The 26,729-nt window shown below is 39.4% G+C and overlaps 1 protein-coding gene across 2 annotated transcripts in view; it reads left to right on the forward strand.

The window, feature by feature from the left end:
- Positions 1–26,729, forward strand: part of arhgap4b (Rho GTPase activating protein 4b) — a 31,842-nt gene that overhangs the window by 2,593 nt on the left and 2,520 nt on the right. The window contains exons 2-23 of one of the 2 annotated variants that reach the window (XM_088082471.1): positions 5,539–5,897; positions 8,090–8,261; positions 8,352–8,514; positions 11,456–11,518; positions 11,608–11,781; positions 11,977–12,105; positions 12,473–12,694; positions 13,058–13,159; positions 14,080–14,265; positions 15,140–15,224; positions 16,191–16,218; positions 17,176–17,203; positions 18,490–18,550; positions 18,759–18,836; positions 20,539–20,667; positions 21,346–21,451; positions 21,571–21,798; positions 23,134–23,189; positions 23,435–23,606; positions 25,039–25,131; positions 25,376–25,483; positions 26,000–26,102. In XM_088082471.1, coding sequence (XP_087938597.1) covers positions 5,828–5,897; positions 8,090–8,261; positions 8,352–8,514; positions 11,456–11,518; positions 11,608–11,781; positions 11,977–12,105; positions 12,473–12,694; positions 13,058–13,159; positions 14,080–14,265; positions 15,140–15,224; positions 16,191–16,218; positions 17,176–17,203; positions 18,490–18,550; positions 18,759–18,836; positions 20,539–20,667; positions 21,346–21,451; positions 21,571–21,798; positions 23,134–23,189; positions 23,435–23,606; positions 25,039–25,131; positions 25,376–25,483; positions 26,000–26,102 — 2,556 coding nt within the window. In that variant the 5' untranslated portion in view covers positions 5,539–5,827. Of the gene's footprint in view, positions 1–5,538; positions 5,898–8,089; positions 8,262–8,351; positions 8,515–11,455; positions 11,519–11,607; positions 11,782–11,976; positions 12,106–12,472; positions 12,695–13,057; positions 13,160–14,079; positions 14,266–15,139; positions 15,225–16,190; positions 16,219–16,504; positions 16,602–17,175; positions 17,204–18,489; positions 18,551–18,758; positions 18,837–20,538; positions 20,668–21,345; positions 21,452–21,570; positions 21,799–23,133; positions 23,190–23,434; positions 23,607–25,038; positions 25,132–25,375; positions 25,484–25,999; positions 26,103–26,729 lie in introns of both variants that reach the window. The other variant, XM_088082470.1, reaches the window with a different exon arrangement.

Consider the following 26,729-nt stretch of genomic DNA (forward strand, 5'->3'; position numbering starts at 1 on the left):
GCAGGTTGGCTGTATGTGCTGCTTTTAGATTCGCTTTGCAATCTAGCAGCCAATGAATGAGCTGACATGTCAGTTTAGCTTCCAGGGGTTCATCTTGTTTTGCAGCAGCATGAATGTGGGAAAGAGTGCGCTTAGAATCTCATTGGTTGTGTATGTTTTATCTTAAAGTGATAAAGTAAAATATTTTATTTCTCAGTATTTATACCATGCTACGCTTGCTCTATGGGCTAACTTTCAAAAGAATGAATGGGTCTTGACTCGAATGCTGTATCCACATCTCTTTGTACATTTATGGATGCAGTCTTACTTGGTCTGGAATGACTAATAGGTTACGATGGCTAATGATAGCAAACTTGACATAAACATTGCTTTGTAAGTAGTCAGTTTACTCAGTATGTGACTCGTCTCAACTTGTCCTACTGTTACACTGAGTTAGGCCTATAGCACATAGCATTATTACAGTGACTACAGTGGCTGCTGTTCAGTTAAAGTTACGTAGGCTTGCTTTAAAGGGCGACTGCAGCGATTTAGTTTTGCTCTTTCATAAAGTTGGGGTTCTGACATTAGACAGATTTTAAAAAGAAATGTCAACATTAATGCAGCACACGCCAAGATATCCTGATTTTGAATCGCTAGTATCTGTCGGACTCAAAGAACACTGGATTACAAATGATGCAACTCTATAGCATTTCTCATTAGTCCCTTTCTGCTAAACATTGAGGTTATTCTTGTACACTTTGGAGTTCTCCCTTCATTTGACACTTAACATCCATCTAAGTTACATAATTTAAAAAAGGGAAACTATCGACAAATGCTGAAGCTCTTTTGCAAACTGAATCATGCTTTCGTCTCCTGCTGAAACAACTTCAGGTCATGAAAAGGTCTGTACAACAAAAGCTGCTGTAAGCTGTGACAGCGCAGCTCCTGTCTGCTGCTGATTATTGGAGCTAATTCCATTACGCTTCATGTCGGTGCTACACCTACAGTAGACCCTGCTCAGAAAGATAACACAGTGCACATACATCATTCTTTAATGCTTTTATTTTGTAGTATGTCTGATTATGGTTTAAAGCAATTTTGTGTATCTAGTCTATTGTATTACATTATACTCTTCCCACTGTTTATCCCCCCAGCTTCCTTATGCATCATAAATTGCAACACGTGTCTTCTCCTAATCATGTTTGTGTCTGTAAGAGCCTCTCCAATCAGTCCGTCAGACAGACGAGTGTCACACCTGACTCCACCTGACTTGTGTTCAAAGCGGTGAACATACAGCTGTAGCACACATTAGCATAAGATCCTGTTTGACCCACTTTGTGCACCCTTTTAACATTTAGTGCTTATCTGTGTTCATACTGCGCTGATATGAATGATTTTTAACACCTCTGTGCATGCTGTTACAGTTCAGCTGCAACCTCATATTTCCCAAAAGATCAACTTTTCAGGAAGTGAGATCATTTGGCTGAGTGTCCCGTTGACGCCCATGTGTGTTGTTTTTGACATTTTACTCTGCATTAGCAATGGTTTGGCTTCGTCCCACTTTTGCGGTGAACTGGGACCATTTTCTACAGCTGCTGAGAGGCAACGCAGCTGTAAGAATTTTGGATACATTGGATACAACAGGAGATGATGTTCTGTACAGTAAACGGGGTCAATGTAGCACAGTGCGGTTGGCTCTTAGTGATGTCAGGAAATCCCCGTGCTGTATCAGTCAAAACATCAGACACAATATCCCGCTTGTATTACTTCTGCTTAGTCCTTCATTTTTTTTTCTTCAGAAGAAATTAGAAAAAAATCTGCTTAGTAGCAATAAGGATCTATCATACTGTACCACATGTCCACCTCTCTTGTCTTCAGTCTACTTTATATTCACTATGTGCACCACATGACCTCCTTCTTACAATGACCTTGACTTTAAGTATGAAACACTGTTCCAAGACAACCTCCATCTCTCTGCCCCCACTGCCCTTTTTGCTTCTCCCCCCTCAGTCAGTGGCGTTCTCTCCCTGGTCCTCTGCTGGATCTCTCACAACCCCCTCTTCTCTTTCCCAGATCATTTACATTCGCTTTGTTCTGTGCAGATTAAGGTCGCACGCTGATGAAGGCCTCCGGAGCCTCTGAGGTCTCGGGGCCCTCACAGTCTCATTTTCGTAAAAAAATCTCTCTGCTGCACTTCTCCATTTAGTCTCCATTTCTTTCAGAAACCGTCACTGAAGAGTGTGTCTGCTTCACATCCACTAACAGTTTTGGAAGAGGAAATGAGAATGACAGCAGTCTTTTTTTGGTTATGAGTAATAGGCTTTAGTTATTTTGACACAGATAAATGCAACATTTTTGAACAATCAAGAATAACATGAAGTTTTCCCACAAATGTAGATGATACTCTAGATCTGATGATACTCTAGATCTGTTTCTCCACTGAGCCCAATAACCCAAATTAACTGTCCTCCCTGTATGATCACCTAGCTACCACAAAACACTGGATGTCTCTTAAATTTCTCCACTTAACCCTTTGAAACCTAGATCGACCTCAGTTCTCTTGTGTTGTGTTCAGACACCTTTCACAAGCATTCAAATCTTTGACACATTGGCTTGATTTAGTTTGAAAATATGGGGAAAAAAAGGCAATGAGCAACTTGGCAAGAAATGTCTCACAAATTGCAAGACATTAAAGGTGACAAAAAAAATGACCTGAAAAAGAAAAAACAGAGAGAAAATATATATGCCTATATTAAACCGTTAACAAAAGAAAATAGGAAAATTGTATTTATAACTATTGTTATTATTTATTTAAGATATGTTGTGTAAAAAATATATTTTTCTATTTTTTTCTAAGTCATTCTTATCTTTGTTTTTTAATTTTTGCTTTTCTTTTTTGGGGGGTGGGGGTGGGGGGGTTGGGTAATTTCTTTTTAAGTTACACATCTCTTTCTTATATTGTTCTTGAGGATGAGGACAATTTGCTCAGGTGTCCAAGGGTTAAATCCAGAGAAACAAAATTCTTGTAATTGGTTCTGATAGCTTTACATCTGCACTGAGTGTATTGGTTCACTGCACTCTAACATCAAACCTGTCGTTATCACCTTTAACATGCATATGTCTTTTGACCATCATGTCACTGAGCTTGTGCAGTCCTGTTTCCTTCAGTTAAGAAATATTGCAAAAATAAAATGTTGGTTGTCTCCCAAGCAACTTGAGTTAGTAATACACACTTTCATTTTCCTTCTTTTGGAATATTGTAATTCCCTTTACACTTGCCTCAGTAAGCTGCTCTATATCATTTACAACTGCTTCAAACTGCAGGTCTCCTTGTTCTTTATTCTACTTCTCGACCACTCTGATCCTCATATCTTGGCCTGTTATCGTAGTCACTCTGGAACAATCTTCCTCAGTCCATCAGATTTGCTGAGTCCTTCGGCTGTTTTAGGGGGCTACGAAAAACCCACTTTTAAAGGCATGCCTTCCAATAGAGCAGCTCCTCGTGTTATGTTTTTATTTGTCTGTTTTAGTCTTGTATGTCTCTTAATGGACAGTGTTCCATATTGTAATTTATTTAATCTTGATTAATTAATTGTTTCGCTCATTTATTTTAACTGTGTGTACATATGTTTGTGAAATGCTTAGAAACAGCATGTTGTAAAAGGTGCTACATGACTTACTTAGTGTTGTGGCTTACAGATAACCACATGAAACCGGGTCAATATAAGATGACACTAGCCTAATATACTCTGACCATTTGGTTATTGTTAGAGTGAGTGTGTTTCTCTATTTACATTTGGCTTTAGTTTTGGGTTTTAACCAAAACTCAAGTTATTGTTTGGGGCGGATTGAGGAACAATGTTTCCAGTGAAAGCAGTACACGTTGGCACTTATAGCTGAGTGCTGAAACCTGTTGAGAAACTGACACAGGATGTGGGAAGTGAAGTTGCCTCTGTGTGTGTGTGCGTGTGTGTGTGCAATGAGTGACAATGATTGTGAACTCATCTTCTCAGTACAGTTTATGCTGACTAATAAACATCAGTGGAAATGCCTGCGTCTAATGCAATGTAAGCATAAAGTCATGTAGGACTAATTCAGTTAAGTTCTTACATATAAACAAGCTTTGATTTTAAAATCTATGAAACTCACAGTTCAGAAGTAGATTTCCATTGTCTTCTAAAGTTTCTTATACAACAGCATCTATCAATTTTAGACTTATTTAAAACTAGCCAAAATCTGCCTTTAAACGGCTACTCTAGTAACTTTGTATTACACATCCGTTAAGTTAGAAGACTTGCGTGAGGCTGAAAAGAAAAAAAACAGAAATTGTCAAAATCTACACAGCACAGGCTGAGATATTGCATTTTTAGCCACTAGTTTTGTTTCACAAGTGCTTGATCTTATACTTCCCACAATGCATCACAGTGCACCTTTCATGAAATCTTCCCTGCTTGGTAAACAGCCATGTCTTTTAAACTGACTCTCAAAATGAATTACTCATGTTTTGCATTTAAAGCCTAACAGTGTTGAGAAGCGGGAGGTGCTATTTTGGGCCTGAAAAAAGTTGAAGATACAGGCTGTATAGAAATGTAAATTAAAACTACAACTCCCAGGGTGATTGGGTTTGTGGGTGTGGGTTGCAATATGCCCCAAAACACAAGGAGCCATATCAAAGACAATATTCTGTGAATATGCAGAAACTCAACGAGTATTACCAGGAGAATTTTTTAAAAGTATGCTGTCTAGCAACAGCTGGAAACACCAAGGTAACCACAAACACTGCATTTGTGTACTGTAATCAGTACTGTCGTGTATCTCATAGTGCAAATTATTTTATACCACTTTGTCTCCCTGCTGTCAAAACTTTTCCAGAGCTGCAAAGACATTGTACAACCTTTTTGGATAAAAAGTCAAAAGTAAACTGACTGTGTTGTTTGAAATTGGTGGACTTTTTCTTTTAATATGTGTAAACAACAATAGCAACACGCAAAGCAAATGTGAGAAATTGTTAATAAAATTAACAGTGAATCAAGACCCAAAGTAGATCACAGGGTCTCCAAAGAGTGTTTACATACCCTGACTCTCGATTTTTACCTTTGACCCTTTAACTTTTAGAATCTCGTTAAACTTGGTAAAGTATGTGTAGAAAAACTAATAACTTTCGACATTATCTTGTGTGTTTGACCATTGCCTTTATGGATGTTGCCAAACCCGGACCTCAAGGCCTTGAACATCCTTCATTACTGCTGTTACTCATCACCTCTCATCCTCCCATCCCCCATCCTCCATCCTTCCGCCCTTACATCCTCATCACTTTGCCCTCTTACTGTCCATTCTGCGCTCTGCCCCCCCCACCCCCTCGCTGTCCCTCCTATTAAATCTCCCTTCTCTAGTGTCACTGTCCCTTTCTGTCTTGTCGCCCTGGCCTCATTTGTCCTCTGGCTCTCTCATTTTCTTATTCTGGTCTCAGTTAATCTCCCTTTTCAGCTGTCTTGTCATCCATATCCACTTCTTTCTAACCGCTATCCTCTCTTCCTTTTCTCTCTGTCTGCTGCTCAGGCCAGTTCCCCTATGGATCAGCATTCATATCGGAAACTGAAGGGATTCCATGACCACATCGACCGAGTGACATCCCCACAGAGCCCAGCCAATCGACACTGATGCCGATGCGCTGCATGCAGCTGTAGAGCAGCAAGGCCAAGGGGTCAGGGGTGGAAGGTCACAGACTACAGAGCCAGAGCAGGAACTGAGGTCGAGAGGTTCCAGGAGGCGAGACTGAGAGGCTAAGAGAAGAATCAGGGTTCGGAAAGGAAGGTCTCAGTGACGGACGGGATTCAAGAGGTCAAAGATGATGACATCACATGGAAAGCTGAGGAGGGAGAAGGGGAGTCTGGCCGAATATGAATCCCAGATGAAAGGTAAGTCGCTCTAGAATCTTCAAGTGCGTGTGTGTGTGTGTGTGTGTGTGTGTGTGTATGTGTGAGTCTGTGTGTCTGTGTGTCTGTGCGTGCGTGCGTGCATGCGTGTGTGTGTGTGTGTGTGTCTGTGTGTCCATGTGTGTTTGTCTGTGCCCTTTATTGCACCTCTGTTATGCACTTACCTGCATGCATGAATGCCTGTAAGATAGCACAAGTGCACTCATGCATGAATGTGTGCAGCTGCTCTGCACAGTCATCCAGCCATAGACTCTCACTGAATGCATTTCTGCATATGTTTACATTGAGGGTCTAAAGGCAGAGGGATGTCATATGCTGTAAATGGACTTTACAAAAAAATTGACTTGAATTGACTTGACTTATGTTCTCAAAAACACTTTTGATGTTGATGAAATCCACCCTTGTTTGGAGCTTTATGACAGTCCATGCAGAGTTTCTTAGAGCCAATAGAAGAGCACAGAATGCCTTAATTAAAGTAAAAAAAAAAAGAGCATGACCAATGTAGGCGTTACAAGATTTTCACATGACAACAGCAGTGTGTGTTTGTGTGTGTGTCATGCGCTGTGTTTTGGAGGGTGCATGCCGTGGCTGGGTGGCTCTCTGTACTGTACTACAAGGGTGTATTTATAGCCAGTATTAGTGATGCTGTCTCCTCACATCCAGTCAGCCCCAGGCTGTGTACTCTCACAGAGACGGAGAAAAAGAGGAAAGAGGGGAAAGAAGGAGCAGATAGAGCGGTGGGTGGGGAGGGCGGTCTGAGTGAGGCAGAAAAGAAACAGAGAGCTAAGAACAGGTAAGGGAAAGAGAAAGGAGAGAGAGAGGTGGCGGAGCAAAGCGAAGGCGGGGTTATTTGAGAGAATGATGTTTGTATTAGCCTTTTCACAGCAAAGTGCAGCGCCGGGCCACATTGCTATTGGCTTTATTGTGTTTGCATACAAGCTTGTGTTTATAATAAACTTATATACACAAGCTTGTATTCATGTAAACTTGGGTTATTACAAGTGAGCTGTGTAACATAATCAACATATTGCTGTCAAATTACTCAGTAAGTCAATAGAAATCTCAGCTCTAACTGACAGCATGGACAGCCCTTTATTAAGTCTCCCTCCCTGGAAAATATGTGGGATAAGAAAAGACATTGTTGCATATTATCTAATTTCCCACAAAACAATATCTTGTTTATTACATTTTTATGTGAATGAATTATTCCTCATGGAGCCATGGGTGTCCCCAGATACTCGTTTACCACAGGTGTAAAAGTGCAGCTGATCGTGTGTGCATGTACTAATTTCATCTGTATGCTTTATACAGACACTATATGTCTCTTTCCTGTGCATTTTATGCCTGTGTGTGCATGCATGCATCTACGAGCAGAAGCAGGTGTGATGTACATGTATCGTTTCTTTTTTCATAATAATTAACAAGCTAGAAGAGATATAAAAACATGAAATACACAAAGTAAAGTTAGACGTAATCCCTCCCAGGGGTTAACATATACGTACCATAAAACTTCATTTAAGAGACTAGGCTATTATTTGCTTAAATCGCTTAACTCAACAGGCTTATATTTGGAACTGGCATCTACAGTATATGGGATGGACATTTAAACCCTTTCACACAAAACTTGCTCTGCAAAGATGGAAATACAATCAAATTATTTATTTAACCTTTTGGGGAAGTTGGCTTTATGTTATTCAAAAACATGGGAAGAAGGTCATCAGCTACGGAAGAAATGACCTAGCAAGAAATCTGTAAAAAATACAATAAAATTACCTAAAAATCTGCCCCCCAACTTTCTACTAAAGACAGTTTGTTTCTCTATTCTCTGCTCTGGTTATTTGAAGTATTGAAAGCTTTTTCATGTTTGGGATCAGTAGGTGAGTCTGTCTGCTGTGAGACACCACATGCACTTTAATTGTTGATAGATGAAAAAAAGAAAAATCTGATCAAATTACAGCTTTTTGTAATGAATAGAGTTCACCTCTTGCACCTCTTGTTCATCCATTTATATGCATGTGTGTTCTCATGTCACACTCTGTGTTTGCATCATGTCAGTATATGTCCAGGGGTCTAAACGTATTTACTTAAATAACTGTCTTTTCTCTATCTCTGTCTGTCTCTCTCTGTGTCGCTCCATGTCTGTGTGTGTGTGTGTGTGTGTGTGTGTGTGTCAGACCTGCGGGCCCAGCTGACAGACCAGATAAAGATTTTAGACTCTCAGGTGGAGGTGAAACAGCAGCAGCTCTCAGACCTCTCTGAGTTTCTCCGGCGCAGAGGCGACATTGAGGCTGAATATGCGCGTGCCCTCGACAAACTCACTGAGCGTTTCACCCACAAGACTAAGAAGTAAGTGTGTATACAGTATGTGAGTGAACATATGTCTCTTCAGTGTTTCATTAGGTTGTAATTCAAAGCGGATGTCTGTTTTTTCTCCAGGAAGGAGCAGTGGGGTCAGTCTGTGTGTCAGGTCTGGTCTGTTTTGCTGACTCAGACTCGTCTGGAGAGCCGGGAACATGCAGCACTGGGTGACACCTGCTGTAACACACTCACACAGCGGTTGGTGCACAGTACGGAGGATACACACCGTCTGCACAAAAGGGTGAGTGGATCACTAATGTTAGGTCACATGTACACAGAAACAGCTGCACTAAGCATGAAATACCTGTACCTATATTTGGAGGTCATCCTCCTAATATTTCTTTTAGTTATTGTAACAACTTACCGATGATATTCAGTGTAGTGATGTAGTAACGTGTCTGGATGCAGTTTTAAGCAGCGCACTGTCTGACTCTGAGATTGAAATTGAATGTGTATGAAGTGGAGAGCCTTAATGTTAAACTTTGACCTTCTGTATATGTGTTGCATAGTTTTAAACCTGTGTCTAAAACGATGTTGTTCAAGATTTCTCAGCAAAAACTGAAAGGAGCTCTAAACAATATTCCCAATATATGATTCAGAGGTTGCCGGCACACGGCTCTCAGCATGGATGTGGTGGTGAGTCGGTGGTGAGCAGTTAACAGTGCTAACAGCACAAACAGTATCAATAACAGCAACAGTGCTGACGGAGCTAATGCCCCGGCAACACTGCATGTGTGAGCAGCACATGACAGCTACTTCACTGAACTGCTGCGGCTCGCATACTTGCGGTGTTCACACTGCCAGTGTTGTTGCTGCGGTACTGCTGCAGAGCTGCTGGCTGCTGTACTACTATATGTCCATAATAGACATTGAAACTGTAACTAAAGGTGGAATAGAATCAGTATGACCATCAGACATTCATTTTCACAGTATTTTTTCAGAAAATTTGAATCTCTAGATGTTCCGCATCTGAGCACCAGCTGCATCTGAGCAGCCTTGTTCATACCAGCAGTGTGGCTGCTTTTACCTATTAACATTGCTTTTGCATCGCAACCATTCCAGTATTACCTTTAATCGCTGTATGAGCACGTAGTGCAGAGCAACCGCGATTAGCTTTGGGATACACAGGCACTCACGTCATGCACTAACAAGCATACGCAGCTGACACATCTACCAGGACAAAGAACAGAGAAGCTAAAATTACAACAAACACAGAGGAAGCGTAACTTCGTTTTCTGCTCAGAATGCTATTAAGCCACTAAATCTATGTCCTTACATAGCAAAAAGTTGTTTGCTGTTGTATAAATGCTCTGGATGTTGCGTATAAAACCTTTAAAATAAAGTCTTGTGTGATTAAATCAAGTGGAAATGATTTCAGTTAATTTCAGAAATTTTCTGTAGACCAGATGGAGCAGAGCAAAATAAGCAGGTCACTTCACTAATTTCCCATCACGAGCAACCGAAATGACTCACCTCTATCAGTCTCTCTTGTGAGAAAAATAAGTTCAAAATTCAATGCGTAAATTCATAAAGATGGATTTCCTTTTCTATGCTGCCACATTATTGGTTTTGTAATATATACTTTGTAAGAAGTTGACACAAACTTAACACAGTGAAAGTCTTCTTCTTTATCCCCCCTCATGTATTTCTCCTGTTATCTGTGCTGATGCCGCAGTGGCGTCTGCAGTCTCATTCATTTTGTAAAGCACACAGACTCATCTTGCTCAAATTACTAGTTGTCAGACACGCTTTCCTTACCTTCTCATAGTTGAAAAGTGAGCAGAATTTTAATTAAGCCACTACAGTCATTTCAGAGCAGCTAAGAGGTGCTGTCAGGCCTGACGCCAAGCACAGCAAGACCCTTTTAACTTTTCTAAAATCACTGTCAACACTATTGGCTCTATTATTGCTACCATCATAGTAGCTGCACAAAGTAACAACACATGTGACAGTAACTCAATTACAGAAATGTGCATAATTGTTGCTTATCCAGGTGGTATGACACTACATGATGTAGTATAATTTATGTATTTATAATTTTTTTGTTCAGTTCATAAATATGTAGTTTAAGGAACACTTTCTTGTGAAGAGTAAGATGAGAGAATGGATAACACACTAGATTTGAAGGTAGAGCCAGCAGGCAATCAGCTTAGCTTAGTTTATTTTACCAAAAAAAAAAAAAGACTAGAGACAATGTCAAATAGCTAGCCTGGCTGTGCCCAAAAGGTACACAAAATATACCTACCAGCACCACTAAACTTTTCTATTTAATAGGTATACCTGGTTTGTTCTTCCGGTTCCCTTGTCTAGAAGTCAGTGGGTTTTTTTAATGGGTTTTTTGGTGAGATGCCTAATATATGGTCTGTGACTAACACAAGCTTATGAGACATTAACATTTTGTTCTACAACATAAAATATGTCAACTTTTGTGATCTTTGATGTGTCTTTAAAAAGGGTGATGACCAACAAGTGGCTAAATGACAGTACAGAACATCATAGCATTGAGCCACGACGAACAAGGCTTGTTGTTATTGTGGTGACAATGTGAAGTCATGCAGTTTGTTTATAGTCTTACATTTAAATTCTGGTGACTTCATTTAGGCTTCAAAAATCATAAAAGTGCCATTCATAAGTAAAGTCTATCTTGCTGAACAGTCCATGTAAGTGCCACAATTTATATATATATATATATATATATATATATATATATGTAAATATATATATATGTAATTCATGGCATAAGCCTTTTCTGAAAAGTAAGCAAACATCACAACTCAAGTTTTTAGAAAATTTCCACTTCTAGACACAACCCTATTTGATGGATGGAATCATTCTGGCCGTCCTCTAGTCAGGCAACAAGCAGGTACTCCCCATCAAACTTTTTATTTCACATTAAAGTTTTTATATGGATTAAACAATATAAATTTAATAAGTGGATGCTTAAGGTGCTGTTGGTGTATTTTTTAACTTTGGACAGAGCTAGGCTAGCTGTTTTCCCCCATTTCCATTTCCTTGCTAAGCTAAGCTAATCACATGCAGCAAGTGTACAAACAAAAAAGTGTTATAAATTTTCTAACTTTCCACATTAAAATGTTAAGCTGTTGCTTCAAAGTTAATTCTTATCTAGGAGTTTGGCAGGTGTCAAATATTTTTGGCAAACAATCTACTTTTGCAAATTGCAGAGCAAAGAAGTTGGCATCCAGATGCAGGATGAGTTGCTAAAGGTCACCACTGAACTGCAGACGGTGAGCATTTCATATTGTTGTCTTTGCATGTAATAATACAAACTGATGTAATAATGTGTAGTAATTATGTAACATGTGTGCTGATGAAGGCTCTGAAGACATATAACCAGTACCACACAGACTGTCTGATAGCTGAGGGGAAGCTGAAGGAAGCCGAGCGTTTGGAGGAGAGACACACCGGCAAATCAGCTGAGCTCGGGCCCGGCCAATCAGGAGGGCAGAGGCGGAGCTCCGTGAAGAAGATGGAGAGATTAATGGAAAAGGTGAATGTGTATCAGCGGTGTGTTTGTGTGAGACACAGGATGTCTTGAAAATGGGTTTTCCACAGAACAAACCACTTCCTGTTCCTGTTGTTTTGTCTACGTGTAAAAAAAAAATTGTGCATACAGTGTTTTTTATCAATTCACGCATTTTTGTTCTTATCCTTTCTTATGTGATTTGTGTATGCACTCACACAGAGGCATGGCAGAGTGCAGGAGACCCAGCTGAAGTGTACCAAAGCTCGTAATGACTACCTGCTGAATCTAGCAGCAGCCAATGCAGCCATGAACAAGTACTACCTGCAGGATATCAGCACTCTCATCGACGTAAGAAACACGAGAAATGTGTCGTGTGATTGTCTGTGTGTGCTTCTAACGCTGAGAGCGTTCGGTGGTTTGGAGTTACCTTTTTGTGCCACCGTTTACTGTTATTATCTTAAGAAAAGCTGGAATATCATGGGGAGAAAGAATAGTTTTGATTTCTAAAGAACTCCTTGTCAAAAAATAAAAAGTCTCCTTTCTCCCACACCACAATCACAACATTTTTTATTCTTTCTCCCCTTTACTTCCCCTTTTTTTCCTTGCCGTACCATCTCATCATGTTTTGTCTTTTTCTCTGTCCTCCCCGCCATCCTCGTTTTTCCTCCCTCACTGCCGCCTTCCATGTATCTTTTCTCCACCTCCCTCTTGGCAGTGTTGTGACCTGGGTTTCCATCTGTCCATGGAGAGGGTGATGAAGTGCTACCTGGCCAGCAGGTGGCGCATCCAAAAGACAGAGGAGACGGGTCTCAAGCAGTTGGAGGCGGCCGTGACGTCCCTGGACCAGGGGGGAGACAGAGATGCGCTGCTACAGCAGCACGACATGGCCTTCTGCCTTCCATTCAGATTCAGCTACCATCCACACGAGGGAGACCAGGTGAAGAATAAGAATACCTGTGAAGCAATCACAGACTAAGGCATTACTTAGCATCAGTGGGAAAACATTGGAATAAAAGTACCTCTGTTTTCTGTACCAAAGTATCATTATGCAACAATCAGCTCCCGTAACAATCCTGTAACACCCTATTGCTTTATTTTACATTGATTTTTGTAACGCTCACAAATTGCTCCCTGAAATGAAAAATAAAGAAAAAATCCCTTCACTAACGGCAGATTTTGGACAAATCTCACCCTCTACCCCTGCAAGAAAGCAAATGCGCTTCTTTCCAAACAGTGTCTTAGTGGGTTACACTTGATGACGTCTCATAGTGCTGTGTTATATTTTGTTTATGTATTTCAGGTGTGCGAGGTGAGTGCGGAGAGCCAGGTGAGGTACGAGCTGGAGACCAGGTTCCAGCAACTTCAGTCTCGACTCGCTGCCGTTACCTTGGAAACAGAGGAGGTCAGCTAATTATTCTTGATGCCTGTTTCTGTAATGATCTGTCTGTCCCCATCTGTCCGTCACTCACTTACTTACTCACTCAATCAATAGGCAAGTGAATGAGTGAGGGAATGACTAGTGCGACTTTAAAATCCAACTGTTAAACGAAAGAAGACTAGGTCAAAACCAACAATATGGCTAGACTGTGTATAAAACACTAGAGGGCTTTTAATTTGAAACAGGAAGTGGCCTCAGTCACCCACTGCTTCCTCCAAAAACTGTCAGCACATTGGTCATGCAATCAAAGTCTTCTAAAATACAAGGGTTAAGCATGAACTTGCTTATCATTTCATGGGATACGTGCAAATGTTTGTGCATTACATTTTGTTGGAAAACATACAAACGGTGCATGAGAACAGCCTGAGTTATGGGTTGTTGCTACTGTGGCAACGCTCGTTCAGACATCTTATTTCCACTTTCTCTCTATGAAGGTGGTCGCACCTATCCCGACATTGTAACACGTAATATTCAGTAACATGATTTTATAAATCTTAAGGCTTTTGTATCATACAGACATGGTTATTCCTCAAACAAGTTGATGAAGCAATACTCTCTTTTCTCTGTCCAATACTGCCATTTCGACCGCGACTGGCTAGTTAGCTAACTAGCTTGTTAACGCCAACATGTTTGAATGCTAATGTTACAGAAGATGAGCCAAACAAAGTTGTCACTCTTCTGATTATAACAATTTGCTTATGCTGTGACAAGTGATGAAATATTATGCTAAATTTGGCTGATTTTGCTACTAGCGAGTTAGCTAGATAAATTGCTATTTACATCATGCTGTCATGCTACAGTGCTTACAGAAAAGTAGGTGCCTGTTACTTTAAAAAGAGCAATGGCCAAAAGAGAAACACCTAACATTTCTTTTTCTTCCTCAGGTCACTAAAACGCTTAAAGCCACACTCGCAGCCCTACTGGACAACATGTGTGAAAGCGACTGTAACCCCTCCCCTGACGTGCCCAGCAGCCTATCACACGAGCCCCCTGGAGGAAACACCGCCCAAAAACTTACCCTTGCCAAGCGTCGAGCCAATCAGCAGGAGACAGAGACCTACTATTTTACAGTGAGTTATTGCAGTTGGCTTAACATGGAGACATTTTACAGTTAGAATATCTTCATAAGAAACATACAAAGCCGATAATTATATTCATTCACAACTTAGTGTCGGCCAATCACTCTGTCTACTGACATAATTTAGTTTTTAAAACTACATATCCTTTAATTCATCATAACTGATCCCTCAGCAACTTTAGTCGTGCTATTAGCATCTTATTATTATTGTATTGGCTTTGGGTCATCCTTTGTAGTGTAAATAACATTTCAGTAGGATTACACCCTGACAAGGATTTATTTCTTGCAGTTTCTCAGTTGCTTTGGCACAACAATCATAATTCTCAAACCACTGTATGAAATTAAAAAAAAATACATAGTTCGTTTATGCATTTCTTATTAGACCCAAACAAAATTGAAATGCTTTTGCACATTTATTTTGTGTTCATCACGCAATGCTGTGAGTGTAACTTGGTGACAAAAATTGATTTTCACTTTTTTTTTTCATAAAAGCTTAAATATTTCTCTTTTTTGACATTTTTGCTTTACTGATACTGAGAGGTAAATGAGACAGCTTACTAAAAATAGAGGACCCCCCACCCCCCCCCATAAATACAGTATGACATCTGTGACTCCATTCAGTTTTAGTTCAACTTTTTCAGTTGGCTCTAAAGGACGTTTGATGTTACTGTTGAATGATTGTATGTACTCATGGTCTTAGTAATGTAAGAAAGTAATGGTCTTTTGAAGGACAAAAAAGAAATTGTACGTGATAATTTTTGAGAATTCCAGCAGACTATCAAAAACTGTGATTAAGCAGTTGAGGAAAAACTGCAACACAGAATCAATTTTTCCTATTTGTTTGTTTGTTTGTTTTTTTGTTTTAGAAAGTTAAGGAGTTCCTCATCAGCAGTTGTCTGACCTTCAAACTTCAAGCCAAACATGACCTTCTACATGATGCCATACAGAAAGGTACTCTGAGATGTTAAATGATGCGTTGTGCAATTTGCTCAAATGGTGCTGCCGTTTTAATCAGTGAAGGATCAGTTTTTACAAATGATGACAGAGCACTCCACTAATTTAGTTAGCTGAGTTAGCTGAGTGCTAAATCGAAAGTTAGCCGCTTGGCTGGCAAAAGTCTTTTGTGCGCTTGCTCTATAGGCCCTACAAAAAAGATCCGTATTATTTTATTCCCGAGAAATTTTTGGGCTTCATGTGCCACTGACCAACTTTCATAGGAGTGACTGGGGCACCACCTTCAAAGATGTATGCAGTTCCCTTAAAGGCCAGTCCAAAGTTTTTGCATCTACTTGAATGCACAGGTGCACTTTGGTCTCTGTGACATAAACCCCACATGACCCCAAAGGAGACATATGTATGCAATCCAATTTCTGTGACTGCACAGATTTTATGTACGAGACTGCGCATGTTTCAGTCTCATGTTCCAAAACACCGCAGTCAAGCCAACTGCAGTCGCTGTGCTGCGGTGAAGTTACAGACATTCGCTCTGGACCCAGCAGCGTCTTCTTAGATTAAGTTAGACCCAATGTTTGCAGAAGGAGGATGGTAAGCTCATCTCCAAGATTCCCCGTTTACTGCTGGGGGCTGACACAGACCCTAAGTTGTATTATGAAAGGATTCTCGTGGTTCAATGCGAAGAGCCTTTATACATGCTTCAGAACTCTCCGGCGCTGATTTAAGTGACATCACTTGAGGCAAATTTATCAGACTTTGCACAGCTCCCTGTGGAGCTACAAACCATGTTATACCACTTTTTTTTCATATATACAGTAGTACTCCCCAACACCTGTAAACAGACTTTGATGTTTAAAGTAGGTGAAGTTCGGTGCTATTTAATAATCCTGCACATTATTTGTACCAGGACCCCAAACCAAACCTCACTTACTCTATTGCTTGTTTTCTGTCTCTTTCTTCCAGCTGAGGCTGTGGACAGTGACCCTTCCAGGTAAACAGTGTATTTACACAGCTAAGAGTAAAGAGAGTATGATTGAGAGACGCATAGAGACACGGAGAGAGCAGAGAGGATGAGGAGAAGAGGGAAAAGATGAACCAAAATTCAACCAAAATTTTCTACAAAGTTAATATTATGTATAAAAAGCTAATTTTTTTGAGGGGGAGGAGGGGGGAAGTGTAGCGTAACTGATAATTGCAATTAACAAATATCTTTAGATCCTGAGTATTAATAACCACTTGTAAAATGGCATTATGCATTTTATCATTATATTTCCCAGAATGCAATGTGCTCGGTCAGTGCGTGTTCGGAAGTCCAGACCTGTTTCCCAGTTCTGCCACACACTCTTCACCACAGACATACTCACCTACATACAGGTAACACAAACACACACACACACACACACACACACACACACACACATACACACACACGCACACAATAACACACAAACATGCAAATGAGAAAAAAAAACATTCCTTTGAAAGACAAACTTGTTTTTACCTCCTTTTATTTGCTCGCTGCACTGCGCTGCACTGCTATTCAACCCTCCAAAGGGAATGATTTAGAAAATCCTGTCACACTGAAGCAGAAGAATTGGTGGGGGCTTCTTGTACATGCACATGCACACACAGACAGTCCACCCCCCCTCCCCCTCCCCAGTGTACTCACTGCTGCCTTCGTGTGTATGGTGATGCTTATAGTTTATTGCTGGCTTTCTCTCCTTTCAATCCATTCCCCCTTTTTATCTCTTCTTCTCTTGTGAAAGGGATTAAAATGCACTGGCCTCTTTGTTGCCTCCTCTCTCGGCTCCTCTTTTGGGAGTGTGTGTGTGCTTATGTGCGCCTCTTCCCACTGCTGCTAAATCTTTATTCCCCTTACTTCTCACTCTGCCTCTTCTAATCTGTGCTCTTTCTCTGTCTCCTCTCCGCTGTGCTTGGCTTGGTGCAGAAGAAGAAGGAGAATGTCTCGGACACAGGTATCAAACCCCGTCTGTGACTGCTTCTATGCTGCATTGCAAGCCAGCGGGCCTTTTTATGCAGTGACCAGGGCCGTAGATATTATTGAAGACACTGAGGTCTTGGCACAAGGTTGTGGAGGGTAGAGGGGAGTTACATTTGCCAATTAAAGAGTTCTACAAATTGTTTTCCATTTTGGGAAATACGCGTATTTGCTTTTTTGCAGTGAGTTAGATAAGACAATTGATACCACTCTCATATCTGTAAAATAAATAAGCCAATTAGCTGAGCTTCGCACAAAGGCTCGAAGGCAGGAAACAGCTAGCCTGGCACTGTCAAGAGGTAAAAAAAAAAATAATAATAATTAATTTTATTTAGGAAAAGCGGTTACAGAAAATGACTGACATTATTTATATATAGTATATTTTATTTTCCAGTATTGTATGGATTAACCCTTTGAACACATGGACTGACATCAGTTGCTGTGTCAGACTTCCCTGCAAAATCCAACTAAACAATGTGCAGACTAGAAGAGCCTGTGTTTTGATTTTCCCCACACAAAGTTTCACAATGAATAGTGTGCTCGCCAGTTCAAAGGAAGCAGGAGACTTGAACTGACCAAAAAAAAAATTAAAAGGGGACAGGCGAAAACACCAGTCAATCCTGGTCAATCATTCAACTGATTGAGGGAATTGCGGAACTTGGAAGAAACAAAACTGATCATGAATTGACCCTACTACTCAGGTATGAAATTATAGAATATGTATTTTATTCATACATGAAAACGTGCAACACATAGAACTGAGCATGCAGCTCGATGAATAAAATATCAAAATCTCAAATAATCAAAGCGTTTTTGAAATTTATTTTGGCATCTTTGACTCATGACCTCAGTATTTTAAAAAAAATAAATCTTAATTTTTATATTAAGCGAAATCACTTATTCATTAGCTGCTGTAACTCTTTTCCTCTGTTTAATCACTGTCTCCCCTGCATATCCCTTTCCTTCTTTTATGGCTGCTATTTCATCATAAATCTCATAACTTAATTATTATTTATACAGCATATTTTTGCTTATTGTGTGCAGCTTTTTTCTTTTTTTTTTTTTTTGCTTTTTTTACATACATATTCCCCAATATTGTGTTACCTACTCTACATTCTTCTGCAAATTGGACAAATCCAGCAATTTAAACTGAACAGAACTGATTTTTCATGTTGAACGTGTCCTTTTCCTTTGCACCTTTATCTGTATCCTCCTTCTGTCTCTAACATGATCCTCTCATCTTTTTTTTTTTTTTTTTTCCAGAGCTCTGGGCAGCAGATTCCTGTGGTGGTTGAAAGCTGCATCCGTTTCATAAACCTTCACGGTGAGTCTGGTTTTATGGTATAGCAATGAGCCATGCTGAGAGAGCTTTGATCACTGAGAATAAGAGGGTGAGAGTATTGTGTGTGTCCTTTGTGTCCTTCATTGTGTCCTCCAATCCTGAATGTTCCAGTATGAAAAATGTTCGATGTATGAACATATAATATGTGATTTTGTGTATGTGTGTGTGTGTGTGTGTGTGTGTGTCTTAGGACTCCACCATGAAGGAATATTCAGAGTTCCTGGGTCACAGCGGGAGGTTAACCAAATCAGAGATGCATTTGAGAGAGGTAAATAAACTTATAAAATTGCTTCACTTATATCTCTGATTAGGGTAAAATATTTTTTGGATTACTATTTTATCATGTTTAAAGTTCGGTATGTGGCAATCGAGCATAAATATAGCAGCAAACCACTATTTGTTATGTAAAGATTCAGTGGAGTAATGGCGTCCTGAGCAGAGCACGAAGTCCTGCTCGCTCTATGTGTAATATAAAGTTTCTCAGTGATTTGTTGTAGTAAACTGGTCCGGTCACATGTGCATGTTTGTGCATGTATTTATCCAGCTGGGTAGCTAATAAAGAGCTGCAGGGATGATGGGTGTTTTGTATTCCAGTGTGGAAGTTAGCATGGCCCTGTTTTCCTCATCGGAAAGCCAATGGGATTTTTCCATTGGATTTTGGTTTACTGCAGAAAAAGAGCTCTGTGGTAAACAAACGTTTACAATACTTTAAGGTTTTGTTCAGCAAGATAATCTTTACAAATGAAAAAAAGCCAACGTTGTTTTAGCCACTTTTTAGCAACCACCTTTTTAAAAACTCACTGACGTATTTTGTGTCGTAGAAAAAAACATGAAAGTCTCTTAAGCTTCAGTTATCTAATTTGAGGCATCTAACCAAAAATCTAACTTTTGACTACAAGACAAAGGAATAAGAAGAGCTAAAATACTAACTTATTTATGCATTTCAGGACTCATTCATGCAACACTAATGCCACAGCTTTGCACTGAGCTCATACTATGGTTGCTGATATCAGGACGGCGTCATTGTGCATCAATTGTGACATCGACCTTTCCGTTCCCCCCTTGTCAACACCGTTAGTTCTGTCAACATACTTGTTGTTGTTTAGCGCTGTTCATGGAGTTAGCACAGTTAGCCGCCAGCTGCCGGCTCAGCCACCTCCATGTTGACCATGTAGATCTAGTCAGTAAGTAAACAGTGTAAATAATTACTTTTTATTCTTAACTTTAAAACCATATCAACAGAGTTTTGACCATTTAAATCTGTAAACACAACACTTACATGAAATCGTCTCATAAAGTTTATAATGGCAGCGAGTCAGTAAACAGTTGCCCTTCACATTCGGCAGATACAGAGCTATGTTAGCATTCATTTGAAGTCATGCTCATCCCATAGTCACTCTTGACTCTGCTCTCTTGACTCCTGATGGAAATATATGGCTCTTGAACAGCTGAGTGCTTTGATAGCAAGTTGCTAACTTTGTCTATCTGCCTCTTGGTGCTGGACAAGTAGTATACAGTGAGTTTTAAGAGCTTTTTAACAAACAACAATTGCCAGCAAAAAACAGTTTTTTGGAGATCAGTGATAGGGAACTCAAATACTGAGCTGAAAGATGCTAAAAAGCTCTGCTGAGATTAGGAAAATGGTCATAATAGAAATTAAAGTGTCATTTAATCAATTTATAAAATGAAAATATTGATTATAGCCGCTTTAAAGGAAGGTAAGGAATATTTTATAGATTTAAGACTTATAGACTTCATAGACTTTTTTCCAAAGTGGATGATAACGGCAATAGTGTCTATGGCTAATTACAATAGCCTTATTCAACTTATATGTCACTCACAATAATAAGACTTTTTGAGGAACACAATTCACGTCTTTCAGATTTTTACACTGCATTAATCTATTTTTTTGTTGCTACATTGTTACAGTGTTACAGTGATCACACCTGTTTTCTTATCTCTCCCTGTAGGAGAGGATCCTCTGTCGGACAGTGAGTGTGACCTGGACTCTGTGGCCGGTGTGTTGAAGCTTTACTTCAGGGACCTTGAGCCTCCTCTCTTCCCTTATGACAACTACTCTCAGCTGCTGGAGTGTGTCCGTAAGTCCCTTGTATATACCCTCTATATGTCTGTGTGTGTTTCTGTTTTCAGGTCGTGCAGGTTTTCATGTTTGTTCTTGGTTATTCACTTATTTAGGTATCATATGGTGCCTATTCTGCCTCAATTTTGCCCTTTCACCCCCTCATGTGCAGCAGAGGGAGGGTAAACTGCACATGAATAAACATTCAGTAGTTGCCTTACATGGTGGTTATGACTCCACTGATGCTCCGCACACAGAGTAACTTGTTTCCTCCCCCACAAATACACATGCTGTTGATGCAAGGTAGTGCAACTTCCACTCTCTGCTGGTGTATCTCACTGTCTTGTTTGCTCTCTGTTGTTATCTCTCCCACAGTCTACTTGTTATTCCTCTAGGGCCAATTCTGTTTTTCCAAAACTGAAACTGTGAGTTACAATTTGCACAGCTAATCAAGGTTGTGAACCTGCCTGCAGGTTGTTTATTCCCCATAAATACTTGGATTTCCCATCAGCAGCATAATAAATCAGCCTAGCCACAGCATCTCTGTAGTTAAACTGTTTGTCACAACATTTAAGTCAGAATTTTGAGTGATTCATGCATCTGATATAGTTTCTAACTGCTGCAGGCATGGATAAACTGTAACTGCAAAAAATAAAATGTATTCTAATCTCATCTTATTCCTTTCTGTCATGACCAGAAATCGAGGCGGTGACAGAGAAAGCCGCCCAGATTAAAGCGATCGTCTCCACCTTCCCACGGCCTCTCCTCATCGTGTTGCGCTACCTTTTCGCTTTCCTCAATCAGTAAGATACACCTAACACAGTGTTGGATATCTTTTGTCATATCTGCTACAGTCTTAAAACTTAATAATTTATAGAACCCCTGTGCCAAAAATAACACTTCATTGTGTGCATGCTCCCAGTGTGTCTCAATACAGTGATGAGAACATGATGCAGCCCTACAACCTGGCCGTGTGCTTCGGTCCAAGCCTGCTGAGGGGGTTGGATTCTGATGACGCTGTTGCTCGGCAGCCGCAAGTCAATGATCTTGTCAAAACCATGATCCTCCAACATGACATCATCTACCCCAGCCAATCAGAACTGCCGGGCCCCGTCTACGAGAAGCATATGACTCTGGAGCAGGAGTACTGGTGAGAGATGAAGAATCATTCATATTATTGTGATATTATCTGAGATTATATGCTGTTAGCTTGAATATGTAATTGTTACACATTTAGGCTGGACAATATTTCTGTTGTATCAATATGGTGATATGAGGGTAAATATGTGAGATTCTGAATATCATAATATAAGTGTTGTCTTTTCCTGGTTTTAAAGGCTGCATAATAGTAAAGCGATGTAATTTGCTGAACTTACTAGACTGTTCTTGCCATTCTATTTTTTACTCACATATTCATTTATCTTCATCACTCATGAGTCAGTGAAGTCAACCCTTCAAAATTGTCACAATATCGATATTGAGGTAGTTGATAAAAAAAAATGAGATGTGGTTTGTCCGTATCACTTAGCCCTATTACAAATATTATTCTGAAAATACAGAGCCCCAAAACTGAAGAAAAAAAAGAATGTGGTAAATTCATCATTAAAATGGAAGCTAAATAAAACATTTTCGTTTTTTTTCTTTTTCACTACTAATAAATGGACACATAAAAATATAAATAGATAAAACTATTAAAATAGATAAAATAAATGAAATAAATTATTATTAATTAAATGTTCTGATTTTATTAAATATGCAATAAATAAATGAATATATCATTAAATTATTATTATTATTATTAGCATGACAATGATTTTGATGCATTTGGTCAAATGTGGCTGAATGGTTGAATTAATTGAGCTTGAATATGTGAATAAACTGGCTAACATTATTCATATTTAAACAAAATATCATCTTGTCTATTTTTGTCCTCATGTAGTAATTGAATGACGGGGTAGCATTGAGATTTGTTGGTCATGTTAGAGTTTAAGACTCAGTCTGAGTCTGGTTCCAAGTACGGCGAGCTGCTTCCCCCCTCAGCCTCTTTTTCATGGCTCATCCTCTTGAAACAGAATTTCATGCCATGCCAGAGGCATTTCTGTGCAGCTTGCACTTCTTTGTGTGAAAACTGCTTAATGCTATTAAGCTGATTGCTCACTAAAATTGAACACAAGCCTCGAGCCTATCGACAGTGTCCATGGAAACCTCTAACACCCCGAAATCAGCTCTTGGGTAATTTACTCAAACTGTGTTTTCTTCACGAGCATTTATATAATATTCTTTGACATTTGACAGAGCATCAGCTGTGATTCTCTCTCTTGTTTTCTGAGGTTTTCTGAGGTTTTGGGGTCATTTGAGAAATCTCAAAGCTGCATGAAGTATTATGTGAATTTGCGCAAGTAAAGTGAGGAATAAAGACAGTCTGTGGTATAACAGTTGGTCTGTGTGCATGACCATCGACTTTCATTTTTCTGTTTGTCCGCAGTGAACCAATCACAGAGGAGGGAGACGGAGAGACTGAGCATCTGCCCAGTGAGGATGGTGAGTACATATAGTACAAGCATACGAGCACACGAGCACACACTCTCACACACACATACACACACACGCACACACACACACACAGAGCAGAGGCCAGCTTCCATTAGAGACAGCCAATGCATCACTCACATGAATGTTCCACAAACCACATTTACATTTTGAATAAAGATTTTAGATTATGATTTATGTGCACACATGACGACTAAATGTGCACGAGTTGACTGTATCTGTGCATGTGTGTACAGAGTGGGAGGCAGTGGCTATGTTTGACTACACGGCGAGATCTCCAGCAGAGCTGTCCTTCAAACAGGGAGAGCTTCTCATCCTTCACAGCAAGGCCTCCTGTGATTGGTGGAGAGGGGAAGTAGGAGGGGTTAAAGGTCTCATCCCTCACAAGTACATCAGCGTGCTGGATGGGTGAGAGACATTTCTACTTCATAACCAATTAGGCAAAAACTGCAGTCATATTCAGAACCGTTGCCAAGATAATCGTCCTTTATGACAGAAGTGGCTGTTGAAATGGATCTTGGATGCCTATATCATAGATTGAAATGGTACATTTCATTTAAGTCTTGGCTCCAGTAATTTTCTGTATTTGCCTCTTAGACAAGAGTAGATTTATCTATGTATTTAATTTATTGAGGCTCTGTAACACTGCTACATTAAATGAATGGTTCGACACCTCGGCCCTCAGCACACTCTGAGACGGGCCCAGAGCCAGCCCCCAAAAAAGTGTGTGTGTTCGTGTGTGTCTGTGCTGGCCAGGTGCCAACAATGTTAAAAGAAAAATCACGTTGAACACGAGCCATAGTTTAAAAAGGTTTTGGAACCACTGGATTAGACACTCACAGAAAAGTACTTCAGCATCAGTTTTATATTCTGTACTTGTGCGTGTGGGCGTTTAAACTGCATATCTAATTTATGTAAACTTAAATCATTCCACAGTTCACCTCAAAATGAAAAATACATATTTTTCCTCTTACCTGTAGTAGTGCTATATATCGATTTTGATTGTTTTGGTGAGTTGTTGTGTGAGTGATATCAGCTGTAGAAATGTCTGCTTTCTGTCCAATATAATAAAACTAGATGGTACTCAAAATGACAAAAAAATAACAGCAATGTCTCTTTCCAGAATTCAGATGCATGCTTTTTTTTTCTGCACAGTGATATGATTGCAGGGTGTAGTTCAGAGGGAAAGAAAATAGTTCTGACATGAAACTGCTTACAGCGGGGTCTGTGGATTATGTTGACTAAAACGGGTCATGATTTCTCAAGAGAGACATTGCTGTTGAGTTTTTTAAATGTATTTTTTTGACCACATGCCGAGTGCCATCTAGTTCCATTATGCTGGAGAGAAGGTCAACATCTCTACGGCGGAAATCTCCAACATGCTGCAGCTCACACCAAAACAATTTAGATGTATAATAAGTACTTCAGGTAAGAGGAAAAATATGTGTTTTTGAATTTGAGTTGAAGTGTCTCTTTAACTCTTGCTATAGTACAGTGCAGTAGTTGTGCAGACAAAGTGCAGGTTACACCTTACATCTTACAATATAACACTGCTTAATGCCATGGCCTCATAAATTGCCATAAATTAAAATAAACATCAACACGGGCTCATTGTGTTATTGTAAAGAGTTTTTTTATTTTGTCGACCTATTATAGATTTCTGCCTCATCTTCAAATTTTTCAGTTTAAAAAAATTTGGTCACATTTAATATCACTTCTGCTCCCTCCTACAGTTATTTTATCGTTCAACCTTTATCCCATATTTAAACTCGTACTGGTTGTACTTTCTGTCGTGAAATATATTCTTAATATATCTCCTTCTCTTTATCTCCTCCTTCAGGTCAGAGCGAGGGAAAAGAGAGGATGGAGGAGGAGGAGGAGGCAGCACTGGAAACCTGACAGTAGAAGATCCACAGACGGAGAACACAACTCGGTACAAACACACACACACACACACACAAACACACAAAGACATGCACATACACGAACTTGACTGCACACTGCAATATATTAGTGCATTCACACCAACAAGCACAATGGATGTAGACAGCAATTTACACACACAGACAGAAATACTCCCTTTTCACATTATTTCACACAGTTCTACACATGAACACACGCTCACACATATATGCACATTACACAAAGTTACAAAGTTTCTGTGTTTGTGGTGACAGGATGCGGGTGAACAGCGACAGTGCTTCGTTGCCGGGGAGACAGAGAGGAAGTGAGGGGAGCCCCAATCGAAAGCCGCCAACCTCTCCAGCCACACGACACCTGCCAGTGTAAGACCTATACACACCTTAGACATGAAAATACTCTGTGCTTCACTCAGAAACATAAATCTTTATATATATATTATATATACATATATATATATATATATATATTATATATATATATATATATATATATATATATATATATATATATATATATATATATATATATATATATATATATATATATATATATATATATATATATATATATATATATATATATATATATATATATATATATATTATATATACATATATATATATATATATGAGTATATAGGATATTATATCATATATAGAGATAATAGAATACACATTATTTATGTAGAAACACCCAGCATAAAGGGAAATGACAAAGACGCAACACACAACACAACAGAACCATGACCATACTTTCAGTCTTTGTAATCTGATCTAATCTGTAATCTAAACCATGAAACAAGGTTTAGATCTGTTATATCTACAGTATATCTTTCAGTTTTTAGTAGTTTTTATGTTTCGACTTGTTTTGTTTTTTAGGTCTCAGGAGCGAAGACACACTCTGGACACTGTGAGACAAGGCGGCTTCAGACCCACAGACAGACCTCCATTTGGTCAGGCGGACAGACAAGTAGTCGACAAGGTTGGTAGTTTGTACTGGGCTCAGGCTGATAGAGTCACACCTGTCAGGCCCTCGGCTCTTAAGAGACCAAACATTCTGTTGGCTGTCTTACTTGAAATTCAGTAGTCTCAAATCAAATTATTCAATATTTTTGATGCCAGAGGATTCTAGTAACACACCTAGACTCTAAAGCTACATCCTGCAGTGTTTGGTTAAAGATAAGTCACTTATGATACAATAACCCTGCTTTAACCCTTTGAAAACAAATTGGCCTGATTTCATGACCCCAAAAAAATGAGTCAGAAATTAGTTAAAGTTACGAGAAAAATTCCAAAACAATAGGCAAAGAAAAGTTTAAAATATATATATAAATGTATTCTGTAACATAATTTTTAATTTTTTATATATTTATAATAAATAGATATGTAGTTCACTACCTTTTTTCCCAGTTTTTTTGTTTTGTTTTTCTCCAAGAATTGTCTCCCCCTTTCTTTCTCTTTTTTTTAGGTAATTTTTCATTTCGCCTTGTACTAATTTCTTGGAATTTGCAGGAAAAGTCTTGCCACATTGCTCACTGCTCTTTGACCATGTTTTCAAAATATTGAAAAATTATTTCGATTCCAGTTTAAAAAGGTTTAAAGGGGAATC

Source organism: Plectropomus leopardus, chromosome 9 (genome assembly GCF_026936395.1).
Source record: "Plectropomus leopardus strain MGB_pleo_1.0 chromosome 9, ASM2693639v1, whole genome shotgun sequence".
Taxonomy (NCBI): Eukaryota; Metazoa; Chordata; class Actinopteri; order Perciformes; family Serranidae; genus Plectropomus; species Plectropomus leopardus.